Source organism: Mesoplodon densirostris, chromosome 1 (assembly GCF_025265405.1).
Source record: "Mesoplodon densirostris isolate mMesDen1 chromosome 1, mMesDen1 primary haplotype, whole genome shotgun sequence".
Classification (NCBI taxonomy): domain Eukaryota; kingdom Metazoa; phylum Chordata; class Mammalia; order Artiodactyla; family Ziphiidae; genus Mesoplodon; species Mesoplodon densirostris.
Genome location: NC_082661.1, coordinates 123,919,902 through 123,941,882, shown reverse-complemented (window position 1 = coordinate 123,941,882; position 21,981 = coordinate 123,919,902). Strand labels below are relative to the sequence as shown.

The 21,981-nt window shown below is 39.4% G+C and overlaps 2 protein-coding genes and 1 non-coding gene across 5 annotated transcripts in view; 2 read left to right on the top strand and 1 right to left on the bottom strand.

Moving 5' to 3' along the window:
- Positions 1-11,691, bottom strand: part of REEP3 (receptor accessory protein 3) — a 93,820-nt gene extending 82,129 nt beyond the window's left edge. For 2 of the 3 annotated variants that reach the window (XM_060108965.1, XM_060108974.1), the window contains exon 1: positions 11,506-11,629. In XM_060108965.1, the coding sequence (XP_059964948.1) occupies positions 11,506-11,537 (32 nt within the window). In that variant the 5' untranslated portion in view covers positions 11,538-11,629. Of the gene's footprint in view, positions 1-11,505 lie in introns of all 3 variants that reach the window. The other variant, XM_060108976.1, reaches the window with a different exon arrangement.
- Positions 11,243-21,981, top strand: part of JMJD1C (jumonji domain containing 1C) — a 340,789-nt gene continuing 330,050 nt past the window's right edge. The window contains exon 1 of the mRNA XM_060108942.1: positions 11,243-11,344. The gene's annotated coding sequence lies outside the window, so the exon portion shown is untranslated. The remainder of the gene's footprint in view (positions 11,345-21,981) is intronic.
- Positions 19,178-19,250, top strand: TRNAV-UAC (transfer RNA valine (anticodon UAC)). The gene has a single exon. It is a non-coding gene; the product is annotated as a tRNA-Val (tRNA).

Below are 21,981 nucleotides of genomic sequence, written 5' to 3'. Positions count from 1 at the left end.
GTGATGACATACTTTGAAGTGGGGGACCAAAACTGAATTCTTCAAAGGAAGAAACTGAATGCTTTCCTTCCTCGTGCAGTTCCTCCTCTCATCACATATTTAGATAGGCAGTGCCATTTTTAGGTTACAGGTTATATGATTTTCAGCATTTCCTTTATACTTCTCAGTCATTCAAGGTAACCCAGGTCTCTTTTTATTATAACTATTACTCTTAAAATGGTTTACCAGCTATGTTGAACTCATCTTACTTTTAGGTGAGTTATTTTAGTTAAAGCACTATAAGAATTTGTCACCAGCAAACATTTAAGGTAATTGGGTACAGAGTTACTGGAAGACAGTACATTTAATTTCTTTAAAAAAAACTATTTATTGGGCCTCCCTGGTGGCGCAGTGGTTGAGAGTCCGCCTGCCGATGCAGGGGATACGGGTTCGTGCCCCGGTCTGGGAGGATCCCATATGCCGCGGAGCGGCTGGGCCCGTGAGCCATGGCCGCTGGGCCTGCGCATCCGGAGCCTGTGCTCCGCAACGGGAGAGGCCACAACAGTGAGAGGCCCACATACCGCAAAAAGAAAAAAAAAAAAAAAAACTATTTATTTTTGAGGTATAGTTGATGGATAATATTATATAAGATTCAGGTGTACGACACAGTGATTTACAGTTTTCAAAGGTTATACCACATTCACAATTATAAAATATTGGCTATATTCTCTGTTGTACAATATTCCTTGCAGTTTACTTATTTTATACATAGTTTGTATCTCTTAATCCCCTACCCATGGACAATACAGTTTATTTCTTAAACTTAGAGAAGACCGATTGAAATAAAGTAGTATGTGCATCACGTTTATTTACCATATAAAACAAGATGTAGAGTTCAGAAGTTCCTAAAAAATATTTAATCATAATAACAATGCATAAACTTTGTTGGGGGGGGGGGAAGGGTTTATTTCTAACTTGCATATTTGAAACTTTTACTTCGCAAGGAGAAGACCAGATATCCTTTCACAATATCTTTACACAAAGCTTTCAGACCACGTTTCTCATATAGTTTTATTTAACACTTTAATATTTTTAGATTGTTTAAGATTTATACACTAGCAAGTCTCTTTTATATGGACCGAGAGGTATACCTTTAGAGAACACTTTGTCCTATACATTCATGATCCATTAAACACCTTAAAACCATTATCATTTATATTGGCAAAATTAGCCTAGGTTTACAAAGTGAAAACTGAAAGGCCCCATATTTCAGAAAATCAGAAATAGAAACTAAGGTTGATGAAAATTAATGATTAAGAACTATAATGCAAATAAACAAACATCAAATGAACAACTGGGAAGTTTGTTCAGCAACAGTGAGATTGGTCAGTGTTCCCACAGAAAACACAGGCACAAAGCAGTGAAGCACTGATCATGGCCCTAATGACACCCATCAGGCAAATATCACTAAGTTTGTTCTCTTCCCATATTCTTTAAGTCACCACTCGTGGGTATCTACTGCTCATTGTTCTTGAGGGGCTCTGAAATGTTAAAGAAAAAGAATCAGTTGATCCACTTTTAATGTTTTATAGTTCTAGCGTGTAAGTCTTTCACCTCCTTGGTCAGGTTTATTCCTAGGTATTTTATTATTTTTTTGGTGCGATTTTAAAAGGTACTGTTTTTTTACATTCCCTTTCTGACGTTTCATTGTTAGTACAACAAAATGCAACCGATTTCTGAATGTTAATCTTGTATCCTACTACTTTGCTGAATTCATTTATTACATTTAGTAGTTTTTGTGTGGAGTCCTTAGGGTTTTCTATATATAGTATCATGTCATCTGCATATAGTGACAATTTTACCCCTTCCCTTCCAATTAAAAAAAAAAATTTATTTGGCTGCACCGGGTCTTAGTTGCGGCATGCAGGATCTAGTTCCCTGACCGGGGACGGAACCTGGGCCCCCTGCATTGGGAGCATGGAGTCTTATCCACTGGACCACCAGGGAAATCCCTTTTATTTGTTTTTCTAGTCTGACTGCTGTGGCTAGGACTTCCAACACTATGTTGAATAGAAGTGGCGAGAGCAGGCATCCTTATCTTGTTCCAGATATTAGTGGGAAGGCTTTCAGCTTCTCACCATTGAGTATTATACTGGCTGTGGGTTTGTCATAAATGGCTTTTATTATGTTGAGATATGTTCTCTCTTATACCCACTTTGGTAAAAGTTTTTATCATGAATGGATGCTGAATTTTGTCAAGTGCTTTTTCTGCATCTATTGAGATGACCATGTGGTTTTTGACTTTTCTTTTGTTAATGTGGTGTTATTACTTTGATTGATTTGCGTATGTTGAACCATCCTTGTGAACTTGGGATGGTGAATCCCACTTGGTCATGGTATATATTCTTTTTTATGTGTTATCGGATTCAGTTTGCTAATATTTTCTTGAGGATTTCTGAATCTATATTCATCAAGGATATTGGCCTGTAATTTTCTTTTTTGGTGGTATTTTTGGTTTTGGTATCAGTGTGATGGTGTCTTCATAGAATAAAGTCAGTTTATCCACTTCACAGTTTTGGTGAAAGCGCATTCCAAATTTTGGGAGCCATTAAAATTGATCACACTTTGACAATGAAAAAGTGTCACATTAGTAGAAGCTTTAGCATATAATTTATTCAGTGCTGTACATAATCACGCTGTTTTTTTAATGCCAAACAATGCTGTTTATTAATTATTCTTGATATTGTTGTAATACAAGGTTAATGTATTCATTTAAATATCTAAGTAGTTTTATTAAATACAAAATGCTTCACAGTACTTCATCTACGATTCTCCATAGGAAGCATACAAGTAATATAATCAAGATCTTTAACTAGCTTTCTACTCTCCCTTTCATGCCTCCAGTGATGGAGAACACACTGCTCTCATGAGACTGTCGGTCTCAATGTTGAACAACTCCAGGTGTTAGAAAGTTTCCCCTAACACTGAATAAAATTATCTTCCCTATAACATCTACCTATTGCTCTAGCCTTGCATTTCACAGTTAAGATAGAAAAATCAGTATTCCTTCTCCTATGAGACAACTCAAATTATATTAAGACAGCTATTTTGTTAGTTTTTTCCCCTACTTTTCTAATCCAATCCCTCAAATTATTCCTTGCCATATACTAGTTTTCCTCAAGATATATAAGAGATTGTTGTGTCCCCCTAAAAAAAATATGGTGACCTTATTTGGAGATTGGGTCTTTACAGAGGTAATCTAGTTAAAATGAGGTAATTAGGGTGAGCTCTAATCCAGTATGACTTGTATCCTTATAAAAATGGGAAATTTGGACACAGAGACAGGCACAAAGGGAGAATGCCAGGTGAAGATGAAAGCAGAGATCAGGGTGATGATTTACAAGCCAAGGAACGCAAAGAAGGCCAAAAAAAACACCAGACTAGGAGAGAGACATGCAACAGATTCTCCCTCACAGACTGCAGAAGGAAGAACCCTGTTGACACAATAATTTTCTTTTGTTTAAGCTATCCAGTTGGTGGTACTTTGTTGTAGCAGCCCTAGAAAACTAATACATTACTCAGAAATGTGACATGACAAAAGGTTAAGGAAATTTTCCACAGCCAAATTGCTTGGTTTTCTTTATGGGTGAGAATAATTCTTCCCTAAAATGGACATATCATTATTGAAAATATTAATGCTCTCAGCAATGATATATTTGAATACATTCTGAAATTATACTCTGAATTTCTGGCCAGTACAAGTCTATTATGTTTAGATTTTTCCTATGACTTTCGTTTTCACGATTTTTCTTTGGTAGCTCTGCTTTTGCAGAGTTGATGACCCTATTAATAGTAAAGAAAGCAACATACTTGTAACCTTTGGCTCTGTATTCAAATCCTAATCTAGGACCAGGAAAACTGTAACTTGTAAACCACATTTCATTCATAAATTTAGAAAAGAAGGACTATAAGAGTGATATGCAGAATATGTGATTTTAAAAATTATTTTCAAAGTGTACTGTAACAGCGATTTTCATCAATGTGGGGAAATTCTCTGTAAATACTGAAATAGAAATTAATTTTGAAATAAGTAATAAAAAATTATGACAGATTGATCAGCAACAGTACTTTATATAGAAAATTCTTAAGCCATATCCTAAGATGCTTATGAATTTCCATATATTATTATGGCCTATAATTTCTCCCATAGAAGCAGCAAAGAGTAAACAACAAAGCCATTTTCAGATGGGGATGCTGAGCAGACTGTATCTGGTAGAGGACCACTCCAAGAGAGCCAGGCAACACCTGGAGACACTTTTGGCTCTTAAACCTGTGCGGGTGCTACTGGCATCTTGTGAAGAGAGGCTGGGGATGCTGCTACACTGTCTACAATGCACAGGACAGCCCCCACAAGAAAGAATTATCCAGTCTGAAATGTTGATAGTGCTAGGTTAAGACATATTTAAAGGATCTTCAAATGAAATAAAAAATACTTTGAATATTGATATGAATAGCTGTATAATATTCTACCATTAGCCAGTCTGCTCTTCCAATAATCTCTAGCCATGGGTAAATAATTTCATGCCAACTGCTACTGCTGTCTCCGTCCACAGTATCTTAGTGAGCACGCCAGCTCACCAGATCTTTAGTCATGGGGTCTCTGTAATGCCAACATGACTGAAGCTAGTAAATTTACTTTAGTAATAGAGGTAAATACGCTTAAATCCTTAACAGACAGTTTTGTAAAAATAAAGACACATAACAATAATTTTTATCTTTAACCTTTCATTTAACTTCAAAAAATGCTATGAAAGGGGTAGTTTAGGGCAAATGCATAATCAATGACATGGAAATAAGCTCATGTTCTGCTAACAGAGACTCAGCAGTAATCTTTTTCCAGGGGATGACCAAAACAGTAATATCGTATTTATTTAAGACATTTAAGTTACCCACTTATGCTATTATTATGGTAATGTACTGTTTAAACATTTAAATCTATACGGAAAGAAGAGAATATAAAAATCTCTACCCTAAGAGGGTTAAAAAGTCTAGTGGAAAAAGAAATAGCTAATATAGCAGCAGTGACAAAAAATGGACAAAAGCAAATTGTTTCTGAAATGAAGGCTAATAAAGGAATCTTGTTGGAAGTTCTGGCCTATACAATGAAAACAAGACCCAATAGTTTAGGATGTGTTTCCTGTCTTAATGAAGCAAAAATAACCTCTTTCAGGACATTCACAACAAATTACATGTTTAAGATTTTTAACTTGTCCAATTTCCTTGAAAAAAATCATTGCTCCTATTTTCCTTATTTCCCATGCTCTAATAGCAGTAAGTATCCTATTCTTAGACAAAACTCATGAACATCTACGTGATGGAGCTCATCAAAACTGGTAAATAAAGTTAAAATCTATCTTAACCTAATTGAAAGAAACTCTTTTAGCCATCATTGAGATTTTACAACCATTTAAAAATACTTACAGCACATATGAAGGAAGAAAAATATCACTAGTAAATTGTGACTGCACTCAAAGTTCCCAAGGATTTGAAAATTACTCAAGATCTTTTTCATTAATCCTGTCATAATCTTAACCAACACATACACGAAGGGTAGAAACAGGTTGCTTTTGTAACAATACACTTCAGAGATGATGCTGGCTTGGACTAAGGTAATGTAAGTAAAGGTGGTGAGAACTGGGTGGATGCTGGGTATATTTTGAAGGTAGAGTCAACAAGATTTACTGTAGTATTTAATGCAGGGAACAAGAGAAAAAGAAGAATCAAGGATGATGCCAAGGTTTTTGGCTTGAACTACCGAAGGACTGAGTTGTCATTAATTGAGCTGGGGCAGGCTGCCAAAGTCAGATCAAAAAGGAAATTCAGGAGTTCAGTTTTGGATATCTTAAGTTCAAGATTACTTCTAGATGTTTCCAAGTAGAGTTAAGTAAGCATTTAAAAATGTATATGATCATGAGTTCAGCAGAGGTCTGGGTTGCAGATATAAATTAGCAAGAGTCCTCATAGGCGTGTAGATAGAAGAGAAAAACGGTTTAAGAACTGAGCCCCTGGACACGTCAACTTTAGTAATTCAGGGCATGTGGAGGAGTGTGGCAAGGGAGACTGGGCAGGGAGTGGCCAGTGAGTTATGAAGAAAACAAGAAAAGCAAGGTTTCTGGGAATCCAAGTGACGAAAGTACTACAAGGAGAGAATGAGCAATTGTATCAAAAGCTGCTAAGTCAGATGAGGACCAGTTTGGCCATGTGGAGGTCACTGCTGACTTACAGAAGGGTAATTTTAGTGGAGTGGTTGGTGGCAAAGCCTAAACGGTAGGGGTTCGAGAGTGACCCAAAGGAGAGGAAGTGGAGAAAGTGTATATAGACTATTCTTTTGAGGAGTTTTTTGCTTTAAAGAGAGGGAGAGAAATGGGTAAATGAGATGAAAAGTATAGTAGCCTGAAAGAGTTTTTTTTTTTTTTTTTAAGATGGGAGCAATAATAGCATGTTTGCATGCTGACAAGAAAGATCTAGCAGAGAGGGAAAACAGACGAAGTTGGAAAGAAAGGGGAAAACTGATGGAGTTTGGTTTTTTAGGTATGTTAATTTAGACTCTAAAGATACCCATTAACTATAATGGAAGAGGATCAATTAAAGAAAGAAGACTGAGGTTTTACTAGTACTGCCAGATAATAAAATTATGGTAAAAGGAAAATTAAAATGTGTTTAAGATGTAAACAGGGAAATGCAGATTTATGGAATTTAAAAGGAATTCTCCAAATTTATCTAATTCTATATGAGAAAGTAGTGCTAATCAAATATCTGGAGTAAATACTTTAGAAGTGAAAAAGAAATCACAAAGTAAAAAATGAACAAGTTGAACTGTGAACTGCATTTAAACTATAAACTCTCTATATAAGTAAAAGTAAAATATCTAAAGAGAAGTACAGTTAGATTGAGAAACATACTTGCATCAAATAGGATTTAAGGTTTATTTCTTTATTATGTAAGGAGCTCAGACAAACAAGTAAATTATCAGCTAACCAAGAGATAAATGGATAAAGTGCATCAAGATTATTTGCACAATATGTGATATAATTAATAAATATTAGAACAAATATTAAACCTTGCAAATAAGAAACAAAATGCAAAAGAAAACAGTGAGATCTGTTATATTCATTAGGAAAGTATAAAAAAAATTAAAGCCTCCTAGTCTGGCTCCACTGTCATAAAGACAGTACTCATACATTGTTGGTGGCAGTGAAAAATACTAATATCCTTCTGGACAGCAATTTGGAAACTGGTATCAATGGTCACAAAAATATTTATAGCCTTTGACTCAGAAATACTCCTTGGATATTATCCTAAGGAAATACTAAAAAGTATATATAAATAATGTCCATTGCAGCACTATAATTACATTGTAGCATTACCTATGATAATGAGATATTATAAATGATCTAAAAGGAAAATTAAAAAATAGAAGAATGGCTATGAAAATTATGAATACTGGCCTGATCAAATAGAGGGTATAAGATTTCAGAGCAACATAGAAAATGCTTACCATATAACAATTAATGGCAGTGTAAAAAATATTTTACTATACTCTTAATTACAAGTATGTCACCTACACAAAGAGACAGAAAGAAAAATGTAAATTGAAAATAGTTTAAACATTCAGTATGCCAGGACTATAGCAAAATACGTTCCTCCTTGTTCTAGTAACAACTACTAACAGTTACTGAATACTTACCATCTACCTGATGATGGAGAATGGACATTATTGTATGCGAGCACATTTAATCTTATGGGGTAGGCTATAGCCAATACTAAATGGCAGAGCTGATATTTGAATTCAGTCAATCAGTCTTTAGTCCTGATCTTTACCACGATCTATGCTGTATACACAAATTAAGAAAAGGTAGAAAAATGGGGTTTCCCTCAACCTCTAAGAATCATGTTTTAAAATGTAAGGTTATGGGTATCACATATTGTATCACATATAATATCATTTGGTAGTCTCAGATTACTATCCCCTAATAATTGCTAACTAACCTTTCCATTTTGCCTGTAAAATTAAGGTAAGTTGATTTTAAAGAGACTGGAAAAAAAAAGAAAATCCTCTAATAGCATCACAGAATGCTACAGTTGTACAAAAGAGTTTGGAGGGTCTTCACTGGCAGTCCAGTGGTTAAGACTTGGCCTTCTGATGCAGAGATGTGGGTTCGATCGCAGCCAAAAAACCAAAACATAAAACATAAGCAATACTGTAACAAATTCAATAAAAACTTTAAAAATTGTCCACGTCAAAAAAATATTAAAAAGAAAAAGATTTTGGAGATTACCAGATCCCTCTACCTCTACAGAGTAAGAAACGGAGGTCTACTATCAGTGACAGGTTGACTCAAGGTCATTCAGCTGGTTAATACAACCAAAGCTACTTCTAAATTCCAGGTTCCCAATGATAACAATAATGAGAATCATAGTCCAATGATACTTCTTGCTATACCATCTTACTCCTCTCCCTTGTTAAAAAAAAAAATCTATGTACATATTACGTTTTAAGTGCACAACAAATGCCAAGCACCACATTTGGTGTGTTTTAGTTAAACTAATTTAATCTTCACAACAGTTTTAAGGAGGTAAATATTATAACCATTTTAAGACAAGAACAATGAAGCTCAGGTTTAGTATGTTGCCCAGGACCATGCAGCTATTAACTGCCATCCAGGTCTGATAACCAAGTCACTGCTCTTCCCAGAAATGGTCTGCCACAGGGCTTGGGGAGAAAGTGCTCACGCACACAGGGAGCTCTGGTTAAAGAGGGTCCTTATGTTCCTTGCACATGCCACCAGAGGTTCATGTTGAGAGAACTGTCTGATCTTTCTTCAGGCTCAGGACTAGCTGGCTGTTCCAGTAGATGAGAAAGAATGTAGTAAATCTATCTGCTGGTGTGAAAAGGGTTTCCAAGTTTGTGTAAACCCTGGGGGTCGATCCTTTGTGCTGTTATGTGCGATCAAGGGAGCAGAAAACATTCAGTGCTTAGAGAGTAGGGGCAAAATATCATGATGCTTATATTCCCTGACAAGTGTGCTTTTTTTTTTTTTTTGCGGTACGGGGGCCTCTCACTGTTGTGGCCTCTCCCGTTGCAGAGCACAGGCTCCGGACGCGCAGGCTCAGCGGCCATGGCTCACGGGCCCAGCCGCTCCGCAGCATGTGGGATCTTCCCGGACCGGGGCATGAACCCGTGTCCCCTGCATCGGCAGGCAGACCCTCAACCACTGCACCACCAGGGAAGCCCCAAGTGTACTTTTTTAATATGCTAATTGTTCAAGGGCTCATGAAATACATTTCCAGACACCTGATAAATACATTCCCATGACCTTTTCTCCCTATTCGGCTCCCTTTCCTTTGCCTCACACTTTCAATTCTGTAGGTTCTAGTACTGCGGGCTTTAATCCTCTCTCTCCAGTTAGGGAACCCCTTAAGTGGTCTCCCCATTTTCAGAGTCTCTCCATTCACAACCATCTCACACAAGGAGAGAATCTTCTAAAGCAAGGCCATTACTGCCTAATAATGGCTATCAGTTCTTCATGAAATTCCTTGAAAACAGGCCCCAGCCTACCTTTCCAGCTTGCTCTCTCCTCAGTCTCTTAAGTCCTAGGTAACTAATCTGGGCTTTCCCTCCTCTGTTCTTTGGCTCACAGTGATCCCTTTATCTGGAATCCTCTCCATTTTCATCTCTGGCTGTCGAATTTCGGTCTGTCCTTTAAGGCCCATCTCAAATGTAATCTCCCTTGCCTTTTCTGATTCTCCAACCAGATATATTCCCTTCCTTGTCTGAACTCTACAGCTCTGGGTGTAACTCTGAGAAGACTTGACCTGTACTGCAGGTATCGGTGTATTCCAACTGGCAGTTCCATTAAGATCAGTTATGTGTTAATAACCTTTGTGTTCTAGATAGCACCTAGAAAAGACACTCATACTCATAGTTAATGATCAAAAACAAAAATCTGATTTTCAGTAATGAAAACTAAAAGTGCTTCACAATTTTCTGTCAGCTAAAGAACTGGTTAAAGGAACCCAGAGAATTAAAAAAAAAAAAAGTCTTAATGGGATACTTGATTTCCTAGGTGCTGACACAACAATTGATAGACATCTTCTAGGTCGGGAAAGGTATGTCTGTGTGATGAAAATGTAGACTCAAAGAAGGCCGCAAAAGGCTAAAAAAAAAAATATCTTAAGACATCTTTGCTATGCTTTCATTTCTTGAGTTTTAGTTTTGTACAGATGAACACGGGACACTCTGAAGCTTTAAAGCTAAAAACTATACCGAGGAAGAAAAAACTGATTAAGACAATCAAATAACACATTTTGAATACTACTGTAAATCACGTTAAACAGGGCTACCAAGCGATTAATTCACTCTCCAAAAAACACAAACAAACAAAAAAACCTAACAAAAATTAGCTCCTTTTCCCCATTGAGAAATAAATTAAAAATCTGGTAATGTTACTTTTCCCACATTATAAAGCTAATCAGAGAAGCCTACCACCTCATAAAAACATTTCATAAAGGTACAGAGATAATACTACTCCTACAGAGATCATGATTAATGAATCCACGGGCCCCTGGCTGTAACTACGTCATTGTTTACTTCGTGACTTTTGTTTTCGAGGAGGGGGTTAAGTCAGGGAGGATGGGAGGAAATTAAACTGAAGCCCAACAAATACCTTTACAGAGTAAACACCACAACTCAACTAATTTTTTTCTTATGGGCCTGTAGCATTTGTTGGTAAAAACACAATGAACCGATAATTTGAACAAAGGCAACAGGCACCTGCAGCCTCTCAATCCCTTTGCAAATATTTCCACTAAGATAGGGCCAAATTCTGGGATCTGGACGAACAGGCGAGTGTCACCATTCAATAATGAGCTCCTTTCTCGATAAGCTGTAAACCTCGAGGCACCTGAGACCCTTCCCAAGGATCTGAGCTGGGAGCGGTCTCGGATTTTTAGACAAATCTCTCCTCCTACCACACGTGATCAGCCACCCTGGGAGACCCGCAACGCACGATACAAAGGCTCGGCGCTGCCACGGCATCCTCAGGAGGATCGCGGAACCTCCCGCGCTCAGTTTCTGAGGAGCTTGCGCAGGGCGCCGCCGCCAGGCGCGCCGCTCCCGGGCCCGCAGGGCGGTGCCGCGCAGCGCGGGGAGCGGGAGCGGGGAGCGCGCGCCGCCTGCCCTGCGCGCCTGCCCACCCAGCGCTGGGGAGCAGGGCAGACGAGCCGCACGCAGCCCGGCCGCGCCGCAGCCGCAGCCGCCGGGCCCTCGGCCGACGCAGGGAGCCCCGCAGCGACGTGGACTAGGGTGAGGAGGCCGAGGGCTCCCAGACCCCGGGCAGGCCCGAGGCCGGGCCAGCCCACCCCGCCCAGGCCCCGGCCTTGCCTTCTCCTCCTGGCTCCTAGCCCCCCCGACCCTTCCCCCGGGTCTCGCGTGGGGGGTTTGGGGGCGCCGTGAGCGGCACTTACACCACGGCTCTGGAGATGATCCAGGACACCATCTTCCCGGGGGCTTGCACCCCACCTCGGGGGCGGGTGGGCGCTGAGCGTGGCGGACCAGGCCGCCAACCGCAGGCCGCGCGCTCGCCGGCTCCTCGCGCTCCCCGGGGCCGCGCTGGCGCCCTCGGGAGCTGGGCCCCGTGTCTGCGCGCGGCTGCCCGAGCTGCGCTGCGGTCGGTCCCCCGCCCGTCCCCGCCCGTCCCCGCCCGCCGGCGGAGCCGCCGCCGAGCCAGCCAGCCCCGCCCCTGCGCTCCGCTGATAGGCGGCGGCGGCGGCGGCGCGTTGGCCGAGGCCAGGTCTGGGTTGCCGGGCTCCGGGGGCTGGGCTAGCGGGACCCCGGCCCGCGCCGGATGGCGTGGTGGCTCGGATATCTGGGCTCTCACTTCCCTCTTCCTGCCCCTTCTGTCCCTGGGAAGTCCACCTGGCGTGGGGGGGGGGAGCGTGGGGGGAGGGAGGCGGAGGCTGAGGCTGAGGAAGGGGACGTGTGGATAGGGGTTGTCAGTGCCTGTGTGAAAAGCAAAATAGTAGCAGGAACTCTGTGTCCGATAGAATCCTCTAGACCAGGCCCTAGATTCTGGAGAGGAGAGATTTTGAGATGTGTTTAGCCACATCCGGTGTTCTCACTGAGGCCCTGGACGTCCTCAAAGTACCGCATTTTAAGGCAAACGTCGGGAGGATCTTTGCACAGGCCTGTGTGTACCAGGAGTCTTCTGGTGCGTGGTGCAGTGCAGGGAGGGGCAGAAGGAGGAAAGCATTGGATTTCAAGTTTGCAGTAGTGGGTGTATAGATACCACTGTTCTGGGCCTCTTAAGGCAACTTTCCATCACAACATCGGCAAAGCCTATTTTACAAAGACACCTCTGACCTGCTAGATATTCAAAGTAAAAGTTGGGCCTAGGATTCCTGACCTGTCATGCTATTTACAGCTGTCTATTTTTGGGGATGTTGGATTACTGCTTACACCTTACAGCTCTTTCAGGTATCATAATTTCAGGAGACAGAATTTAAACTCTAATTTTTTTGGTGGCAGTACCTAGTCGAGAAAGTGATCTTAAATTTAATTCTCATCTTTTTTTTTTCTGTTAAGACAATAATAAAAGATAATTCTAGTATTCAGATGGTACGAAGAATAAAGGATGAAATGGGCGCTTCAAGCCTTTAATTGAAAGTTGAAAGCCCCAGGAAATATAACAGCTTATTTTGTGACCATACTGTAATTTATTCTTTTTGTTCCTCAGTTTCCCCATAGTAAAAAGAGGCTGATAATACTACAGCTTACCTCCTGCCTTCCAGGGGTGATATAAAGCATGCTAAATACATGTTTAGAAAATACATGTTTCTACCACTTGCTTGGGAGAAACTCAAAAGCAAATATAAGATTGTCTTGAATTCTTTTAAGGTCCCAGATTCAATACATTTAATAATATTTTCATTATTTAAGGAATGAAATCAGAAACTGCTTTCTACTCTTGGGTTAAGTTCTTTTTGCTTATTTACCCATATTTAAAAAGTATATTTTAATTTCAGGGATCTCACTAATGAAAATTTGCATTTGTTCGGAATCTTATTTTTGGCCATTATTCAACATTATTTGGGGATCACGTGTGCCACATAGGCACCAGTTTTCTGGAAAATTCTCTTGCTCAGTAAAACTCAAAGTTACTTGAATGGCACTCAGATTTCTCCATGAACAGGTCCTGAAATGTTTTTTACAGCCTTAATTTTTACCGCCCTCCCAGCCTCTAAAGTACCCTTTCCCTACCATTTTTCTCTGAACCAAGCTGTATTTTCACCCTCAGTGCCTATGCCTGGACTTCATTTTTTCTTTAATGATTTGCGTCCCATTCTCTTACCTGTCAGAGTCTTTTGCAGTGTGCTCTGCCATGAAGATGTCCTTGATTTTCATAGTTATTCATAATTTTCTCTAGGCCCCCATAATTTATTACTTGAATATCTATTTAATACCTGTGTCATTCTGCTTTATATAATGGTTATGTTTTACCTATGCCTAATCTACTGGATGGTAAAATGTTTAAGGATAGGTATGGTATATTAGTTATTTGTGTTTTCCTAGTGTCTAGAATAGGGAAATTGCCCAGTAAAAGTTCAAATAATGTTTTTTAGTACAGTCACTCTCTTAAGTATGAAAACTATGAAATTTCAGCCTTGAACAGTGGAAGTCTCTTAAAGATGTTTTTCTTGCCTTCTTATTTTGGAGGGGTCATCATTCTGAATATTATTTCACTGCATCGTAATACACTAGTGCTTTCAGCGGTTGTTGAGATATATAGGACTGCTGACTGCTCTCTGAAATGTCTGTAGGCTGCTGTGTGTTAAATTTCATCCTGTATGCTTGTTATATCTTCAACCTCCTCCACATTCATGTCACTTTTTGCTGCTCTCAATCTGCAACAGCCCACTTCTTAACATCTCAATATGCCGTGTGTTGGAAACCACCTACCCTGTGCTACAGACAATTTGTGGAGTCAACCTTTTACAACTCAGAGCCTAGGTAGTGTTTATTCCCGTTTTGTACACTGGAAACTGAGGTTTAGAGAGCTCACTGAATGGCCAAATAAATAGGTGATAGTATTGGAACTCTAATCCACGCTTCCCAAGTGCTCTTTACATTATACTGTGATAGTTGAATTGTGTTTAAGGCAGTGGGTCCAGATGGGGGTTCCCTCTAGGGGGAAGTTGGGAGGCATTTTTGGGGGGTTGTTGGAGTGTTTGGGGCTAACCACTAGCATTTGATGGGTGGGGGCCAGGGATGCTATATATATATATGTATATATATATATATATATATATATATATATACACACATATATATATATATATATATATATACACATATATATATATATATACTCTTTGTAAATGCATGGGCTGTCCTGGACAAAGAATGTTCCCATGTCCTGCAAGGTTTAGGAATATCCTGCCTGACATTTGTGTAATACGTGTAATTATATGAACCTGGAACCTCCATTTTACATATAAACCATGGTTTTAACTGAGACTGAATTTTCCAGTGTCTGTTTCCATGCAACTGTTGTGCGAAAGAAAGATTTGATTCGTTCACAACAAGAGTTGTTTACAGTTTGGAAAATTGAATCACAAACTACTTTGCGTTCATAGCTGTCATGGTTAGCTACTAATTACTCTTGTATGTCTTCTAGTTCAGTTTTGTTTCAAGATTAATATATTGAAATACATATTATCTTATTTTAAATGATTTTCATTTCGCTTTTCCATTCATATTTTATTTAGGATTCGTGCGTTTGTTTGAAGTCTGTAGGGAGATTGTTTTTAATTTCATTTCAGGGTGATAAAGCAGAAGATGGAAAATATTTTATGAAAGGGGGACATCAAGCCTGATACAGTTGAGAACTCTTAGCCTAAACAAAGAGTAATTTCATTTGAGGAGAAGTCTCACATGGGAAGTACCCAGATTTTAGTAGTGGGTGTATAGTTGAGATTTAGTAGTAGGTGGCCATTAGGTAAGTGCTTCATGGTGTAAGACAAGGCTCTGGAGACAGTGGGAGAAAAGGAAATACATTACCTGCTGCCTTTTAAAGTGTGGTCTCTTTTGGCATACTTGAGATCATTTCTTGTTTACAAGATGGAAAATTGTTTATTTAAATACTAAACTTAATTGATTTTTAAAAAACATATATTACTAGTATTCATTTGAGCACTTCCGTCATTGTATTCTACAAAGAGTTTTCTTTGGGTATTGAGTTTAATCATGGCGGGATGCAGCACATTTAGGGCAAAGGACATCAGGAGACCTATTTTAATTGCCAGTAATGTGATGTGCGGCAGGTCGATCTGTTTCCTGTTAAATGGGGATGATAATGTTATGATGATCAAATGCAAGGGGTTTTAAAAACTAAGGCTAATTAGACTATTAAAAAGAATTGGTTTCTCTTCTGCATTTTCACTTAAAATTCCTGGGAGATATGTGGATTATGTGTCTTCTACATGTTAAAGGAGTTTATTTATTAGGAAAAAAAAGAGAGTGGGAAAGTATCTAGGAGAGCAGATAGAGAATTACAGGGTACAGAGATAGTATCTAATCTATATAATTAATGAGTATGCTATTGAAACTAAATACTAGGTCACCTTCACGTTTCTGTTGGAGGAGTATTTTCAAGTGCTTGAAAATATTTTTATTTACAGTAAGGCTAAAATGACTAAATGAGTCTACCTTTCATAGTTGTTTAGAAAATAGTGTGAGGGAGAGGATCTTAAAGAGAATGACTTAAAAGACAAAACCTGTTGTTTTTCCATCTGCTGCCAGATGAATGTTTTTTGTCTTAGCCAGTTTGCTTTATGGTATTATGGTTACAACAGAGGTCAAATTTGGCAGATGACATTGAAATCAAATTATAAAGAAATAATATTGAAAATAAAGTAATTGGATTGCATTAGAATAGAAAGATTAGATTCTTTTTTTTAACATCTTTATTGGAGTATAATTGCTTTACAATGGTGTGTCAGTTTCTGCTTTATAGCAAAGTGAATCAGCTATACATATACATATACATATATCCCCATATCTCCTCCCTCTTGTGTCTTCCCCCCACCTCCCTATCCCACCCCTCTAGGTGGTCACAGAGCACTGAGCTGATCTCCCTGTGCTATATGGCTGCTTCCCACTAGCTATCCATTTTACATTTAGTAGTATATGTAAGTCCATGCCACTCTCTCACTTTGTCCCAGCCTACCCTTCCCCCTCCCCGTGTCCTCAAGTCCATTCTCTACGTCTGGGTCTTTATTCCTGTCCTGCCCCTAGGTGAAAGATTAGATTGTGAATTAAGTATTTGATAGTTACTAGCTAACATTCCATGAAGAAAGCAAAATATGTCTGTGATGGCTGGATCTAGGGAACACATATCTGAGGTTCTTATACATTTGAGGTAGCAGCTTTGCTTACAATGATTAAGGATTTAGACATATTTGAGGCACTTTTACTACTCATTTAAATCATAGTTCCCAGTTTTGAAATCAAGGTAGATCTATGATTTCGGGTATTGTTCAGGTGCATATGGGGGTTGTTATGATGTCATTTACAGAGAGCTGAAATATTTGATAATTCTGTTATGTCTAGTAAGCAGAACTTTAAACAATTTTTGTTGATGTTTTTGAGTGGTAGTTGAAAGCACCCGGAATAAGATTCAAAAGGGTGAACAATGAAAAGTTAGTCTGTTAGTCTTTTATCACCTGTCTCCAGCTATCCAGTTCCTTTAGAGGCGTATCTCTGTTGCCAGGTTTTGTTTTGTTTTTTGGCCAAGAGTAAGGTCTAGAAAGAGACTCAATTGTATATAGGTATTTAGTCTAAGATAAAGGTAGAATATTACATCAGTTGGGACATGATGGATTTATTTAGTAAATGATTTTATGACAGCCAGCTAGCCATATAATAAAATCTGAAGAAAAAGTAGTTCTGCATGGATAAGAACTGTAAATGTAAAAACTAAAAGTACCATGAAAGTATAAAAAGAAAACATGTGAAGGTAATAAAATCATGATAATAATGGAAAGGCCTCTCAAAGCATGCCATAAATCAGAAACCAAAAAGGCAAATTTCATAGACTTGATTGCATAAGAATTTAAAACCCCTATGCCTTCAAAAAACAATATAGGGCTTCCCTGGTGGCGCAGTGGTTGGGAGTCCGCCTGCCGATGCAGGGGATGGGGGTTCACGCACCGGTCCGGGAGGATCCCGCTTGCTGTGGAGCGGGTGGCTCCGTGAGCCATGGCCGATGGGCCTGCGCGTCCGGAGCCTGTGCTCCGCGACGGGAGAGGCCGCGGCGGTGAGAGGCCCGCGTACCGCAAAAAAAAATAAAAAATAAAAATAAATAAAAAATAAGAAAACAATATAAATAAGATTTCAAGACAAATGACAAATTGGGGAAAAACATTCATAAAACCCAACAAAGGTTAATATTTTTAATATACAAAGCACTCATAAAAAAAAGCATTAATTCGGGCTTCCCTGGTGGCGCAGTGGTTGAGAGTCCGCCTGCCGATGCAGGGCACACGGGTTCGTGCCCCAGTCCGGGAAGATCCCACATGCCGCGGAGCAGCTGGGCCCATGAGCCATGGCCACTGAGCCTGCGCGTCCGGAGCCTGTGCTCCGCAACGGGAGAGGCCACAACAGTGAGAGGCCCGCGTACCGCAAAAAAAAAAAAAAAAGAAAAGAAAAGAAAAAGCATTAATTAAAAATGTGTCTCAAAACTCAGAATCTCTGATTTCCAGTCTGGCATGTAAGAAGCAGCTTAGGAGTTGCCACTCTAACAAGTAAAAAGCTGAACAAACTAAAAAATCAACACTTCTTAGATGCTTCAGAGAAGTAAGGTCATAGGTCATAGGCTAAACTGCTGTCTCCCAAATTAGAGAAACAGGCAGATATGGAGAATCACAACTCACTGGAGTGGAAACCTCTGCAAGAACCAGTGCCAGGGTAGGAAAACCTAAACTGTAATTGAATCTGGAGGCTCAGTGTGGACAACTCCGAGAGTTAAAAACTGCAAGAGAATCCAGCCATAGGAGCTCTACCCGATCTTCACAGTTAGTATTGAAGAAAAATTCCCGCTGCTGGAAGCAGGGGAACGAAAAAGAAACCATTTTGAAATATACCAGTGCATTCTGCTCTTCTCAACAAAGTATGCCTTCGGGAGAAACTATTTCACCAGAGCCTAACCTAACTGGCAGAAGGGAAATAACCCACACCAGCCAGCTCTAGCCTTCCACTGGGGGAAGGGAAAAACCCAATTTGAGCCCCTCTAGCCATACACGTAGGGGAAGGGAAATACATAACTCCTGCCCCCTCCAGCCATCCTGTCCCATCTAAGGGAGGTGGGGACTGAGAAGCATTGGTGAAGTTTACAGTCCAGAGGTTTAGGGTCACTGGAAGACTGAGACCTAATCATAGGACTATAGAATGCTATAGAATGCTCCCCCTTCCCCACCATACCACTACTTAACCACAGTTCATTTTACCCAGTGCTTCATGTCTGCCTTTCAACAAAAAATTACAAGGCATCTAAAAGGCAAAAAATCCGTTTGAAGCGACTGAGCAGTCATCAGAACCAGAGTCAGATGTGGAAGGAATGTTGGAATTATCAGACCAGGAATTTAAAGAAGAACTATGATTAATATACTAAGGGTTTTAATGGGGAAACTAGGCAACATGCAAGCATAGATGGACAGCGTAAGCAGAGAGGTAGAAATTCTAAGAAAGGATAAAAAAGGAATGTCCCTTCTCACCATTGCTTTTCAGCATCATACTGGAAGTCCAACTTAATGCAATAAGATAAGAAAAGGGAAAAAAATATACTGAATGGGAAGAAATAAAACTGTCTTTGCAGTGTTATTTCTACATTATTGTCTGTGTAAAACATCAGAAGTAATTGACAGAAATATTCTTGGATTATAAGTGATTATAGCAAAGTTGCAGGATACAAGGTTAATATACAAAAGTTAATTGCTTTCCTATATGCTATCTGTGAACAAGTAGAATTTGAAATTGAAAGCACAATATCATTTACTTTAGTGTCCCCCGAGATGAAAAACTTAGGTATAAACCGAACAAAATTAAGATGTATTTGAGGAAAACGATACAACTCTGATTAATTCCCTGGCAGTCCAGTGGTTAGGACTCTGCACTTACACTGCTGGGGGCCCGGGTTCGATCCCTGGTCAGGGAACTAAGATCCTGCAAGCCACACAGGGTGGCAAAAAAACAAAAACAAAAACAAAACTCTGAACGAAATCAAAGACTAAGTGGAGAGATATTCCACGTTTATGGTTAGGAAGACTCAATACTGTCAAGATGTCAGTTCTTCCCAACTTGATCTGTAGGTTCAGTGCAATCCAAATCAAAATTCCAGCAGGTAATTTTGTAGATATTGACAAACTGATTCTAAAGTTTGTATGCTGAGGCGAAAGACTCAGTAGTCAACTCAGTATTGAAGAAAAATAAAGTCAGAACTGACACTACCCGACTTCAAGACTTGCTATAAAGCTACATTAATCAAGACAGTATGGTATTGGTGAAAGAATAGACAAGTACATTAGTGGAATAGAATAGAGCCCAGAAATAAAAGCATATAAATATAGTCAACTGAACTTTGACACAAAGAAGCAAAGGGAATACATTGGAGCAGAGATATTCTTGTCAACGAATAGTGCTGGTACAACTGGACATCCACATGCAAAGATGAATCTAGACATAGACCTTATGGCCTTCCATAAAAATTAACTAAAAGTGTATCATAGACCTAAATGTAAAATGCAAAACTCTGAAACTTCTAGAAGATAACATAGGGGAAAACTTAAGTGGCCTTGACTATGGCAATGATTTTTTTAGGTATAACACCAAAGGCATTATCCATGAAATAAATAATTGATAAGCTGGACTTCATTAAAATTAAAAGCTTTGAAGATGAATAGGCAGAGGACAGAGGATTTTTAGGGCAGTGAAACTATGCTGTATGTTGTTACAGTGGTATAAATATGTCGTTGTACTTTTGTCCAAATCTATTCAATATACAGTAGAGTGGATTCTAATGTAATCTGTGGACTTTGGGTGATAATGATACGTCAGTGTAGGTTCATCAGTTCTAACAAATGTAACGCTCCGGTGGGGATGTTAAATAGTGGGAAGGTTGTTATGTATGTGGGGACAGAAGGTATATGGGAACTCTTTGTCCTTTCCCCTCAATTTTTGTGAACCGAAAACTGCTCTAGAAAATGAAGCTTATTAATGAAAAAAAAATCTTGGTAGAAAAAAATGCACAAATATCAACACATAATTTATAAAAGTGGTGCAAATGGCCAGGACAAACTGTAATCCTAACTGATTTACGAATATACTTGGTCCAAGTTCAGAACTGGGTCTTGTTCAAGAAGCATAGTTCAACCCCAAAAGTTATTAAAAAGGAGTTCCATTTTTTCTTCAAAGGGCATTAAAGGGAATTTAATTCATAAACCAGATTATTCTTGCAAGGTCTTTTCTCCTCCCCATTTCTCTTACTGCCCTGGGGCTTCTTACAGGTCACACACACTCTAAAGCTTTTTCCTCAGATCCCAGCTAACAAGATCACTTCCCCCCAACATTTCTTACTTGTTGCCTTTATTATGTTGGTCAACTTAGTATCAGCAAGTCATTCCTTTTTAAGAAAGAAGGAAGTGGAAGGAGGAGGGCTGTGGACATTCAGATGTTAATCAAATTTTCCATGTCATACTAAGAAAATGTTTTCAGTTTCCCTGATTATTAGGAAAATCCAGATAAAAATTTTCTTTCTTATTGCCAAAGTGTCAGATAAGAGTATTATTGCTTAACTGTTGATGAGAGTGTGTGGTACTCCTAAGTCCCTACTGAAATTATTTTGGGAGAAATAGTACATGTTTATATGTATGTTATATTTACATATTTGTAGGTGACAGGCCTTTGATTAAGTCCCTCTTCTAAGAATTTATCCCAGACCTTTTAGTTCAGTCTGTGTGAGTATGGGCCCATCAAGTATGTGTTTAAAAGGTTTATTTTCATCCTCTTTCTGTTACGTTTTCAAAAGTGACTCCAATCTATATATCTCAGAATTGTTTGTGCAACCTGTGTTCAAAACCTATGATGGTTCTTAAAAGAATAGATTCCAGTTTCTATTCCAGACCAACTAAATCAGAATTTCTGGGTATGGCCTAGGGATCTTTTTAAACAAGCTCAACATAATTAGGTATAAAATTAACTATATGGTTAAATAATTAGAGCCATGCTTTCGGGCTCTCAAGTTTGTGAACTTCTGCTCTGATCAAGCTCCAATCCCATCCACCCTAACCCTGGAAGGACTTCAGTGGAATACTTGTCAATCTTAATTCTTAATTCTTTCTCCTTACCACTCCTTACCTTACCTTGAAATTCCTTTATATAATTTACCACCCTCCTTTTTTTTTTTTTTTTTTTTGTGATATGCGGGCCTCTCACTGCTGTGGCCTCTCCCGTTGCGGAGCACAGGCTCCGGACGCGCAGGCCCAGCGGCCATGGCTCACGGGCCCAGCCACTCCGCGGCATGTGGGATCCTCCCAGACCGGGGCACGAACCCGTGTTCCCCACACCGGCAGGCGGACTCCCAACCACTGTGCCACCAGGGAAGCCCCCACCCTCCTTTTTTTTAAAAAAAAATTTTTTTTCCTTGTTCTAAGAAATCATGTACCCCTTGCTAAAAATCACTCGAAGAAGCTCTTCATCTTTCTTTCACAACTCCTTCCAGATACTCTGTGGTCTTTCTTCCTTCTCTCTTTCCCTAACACCTTCCCTTCTTTTACTGCATCCTATTTTTGAGACTTATCCTGTTGTTACTTGTGACTGTAGTTCATAGATTTCCACCACTATGTAATATTCATCATATGTAGTATATACAATATATTTTTCATTCCAAA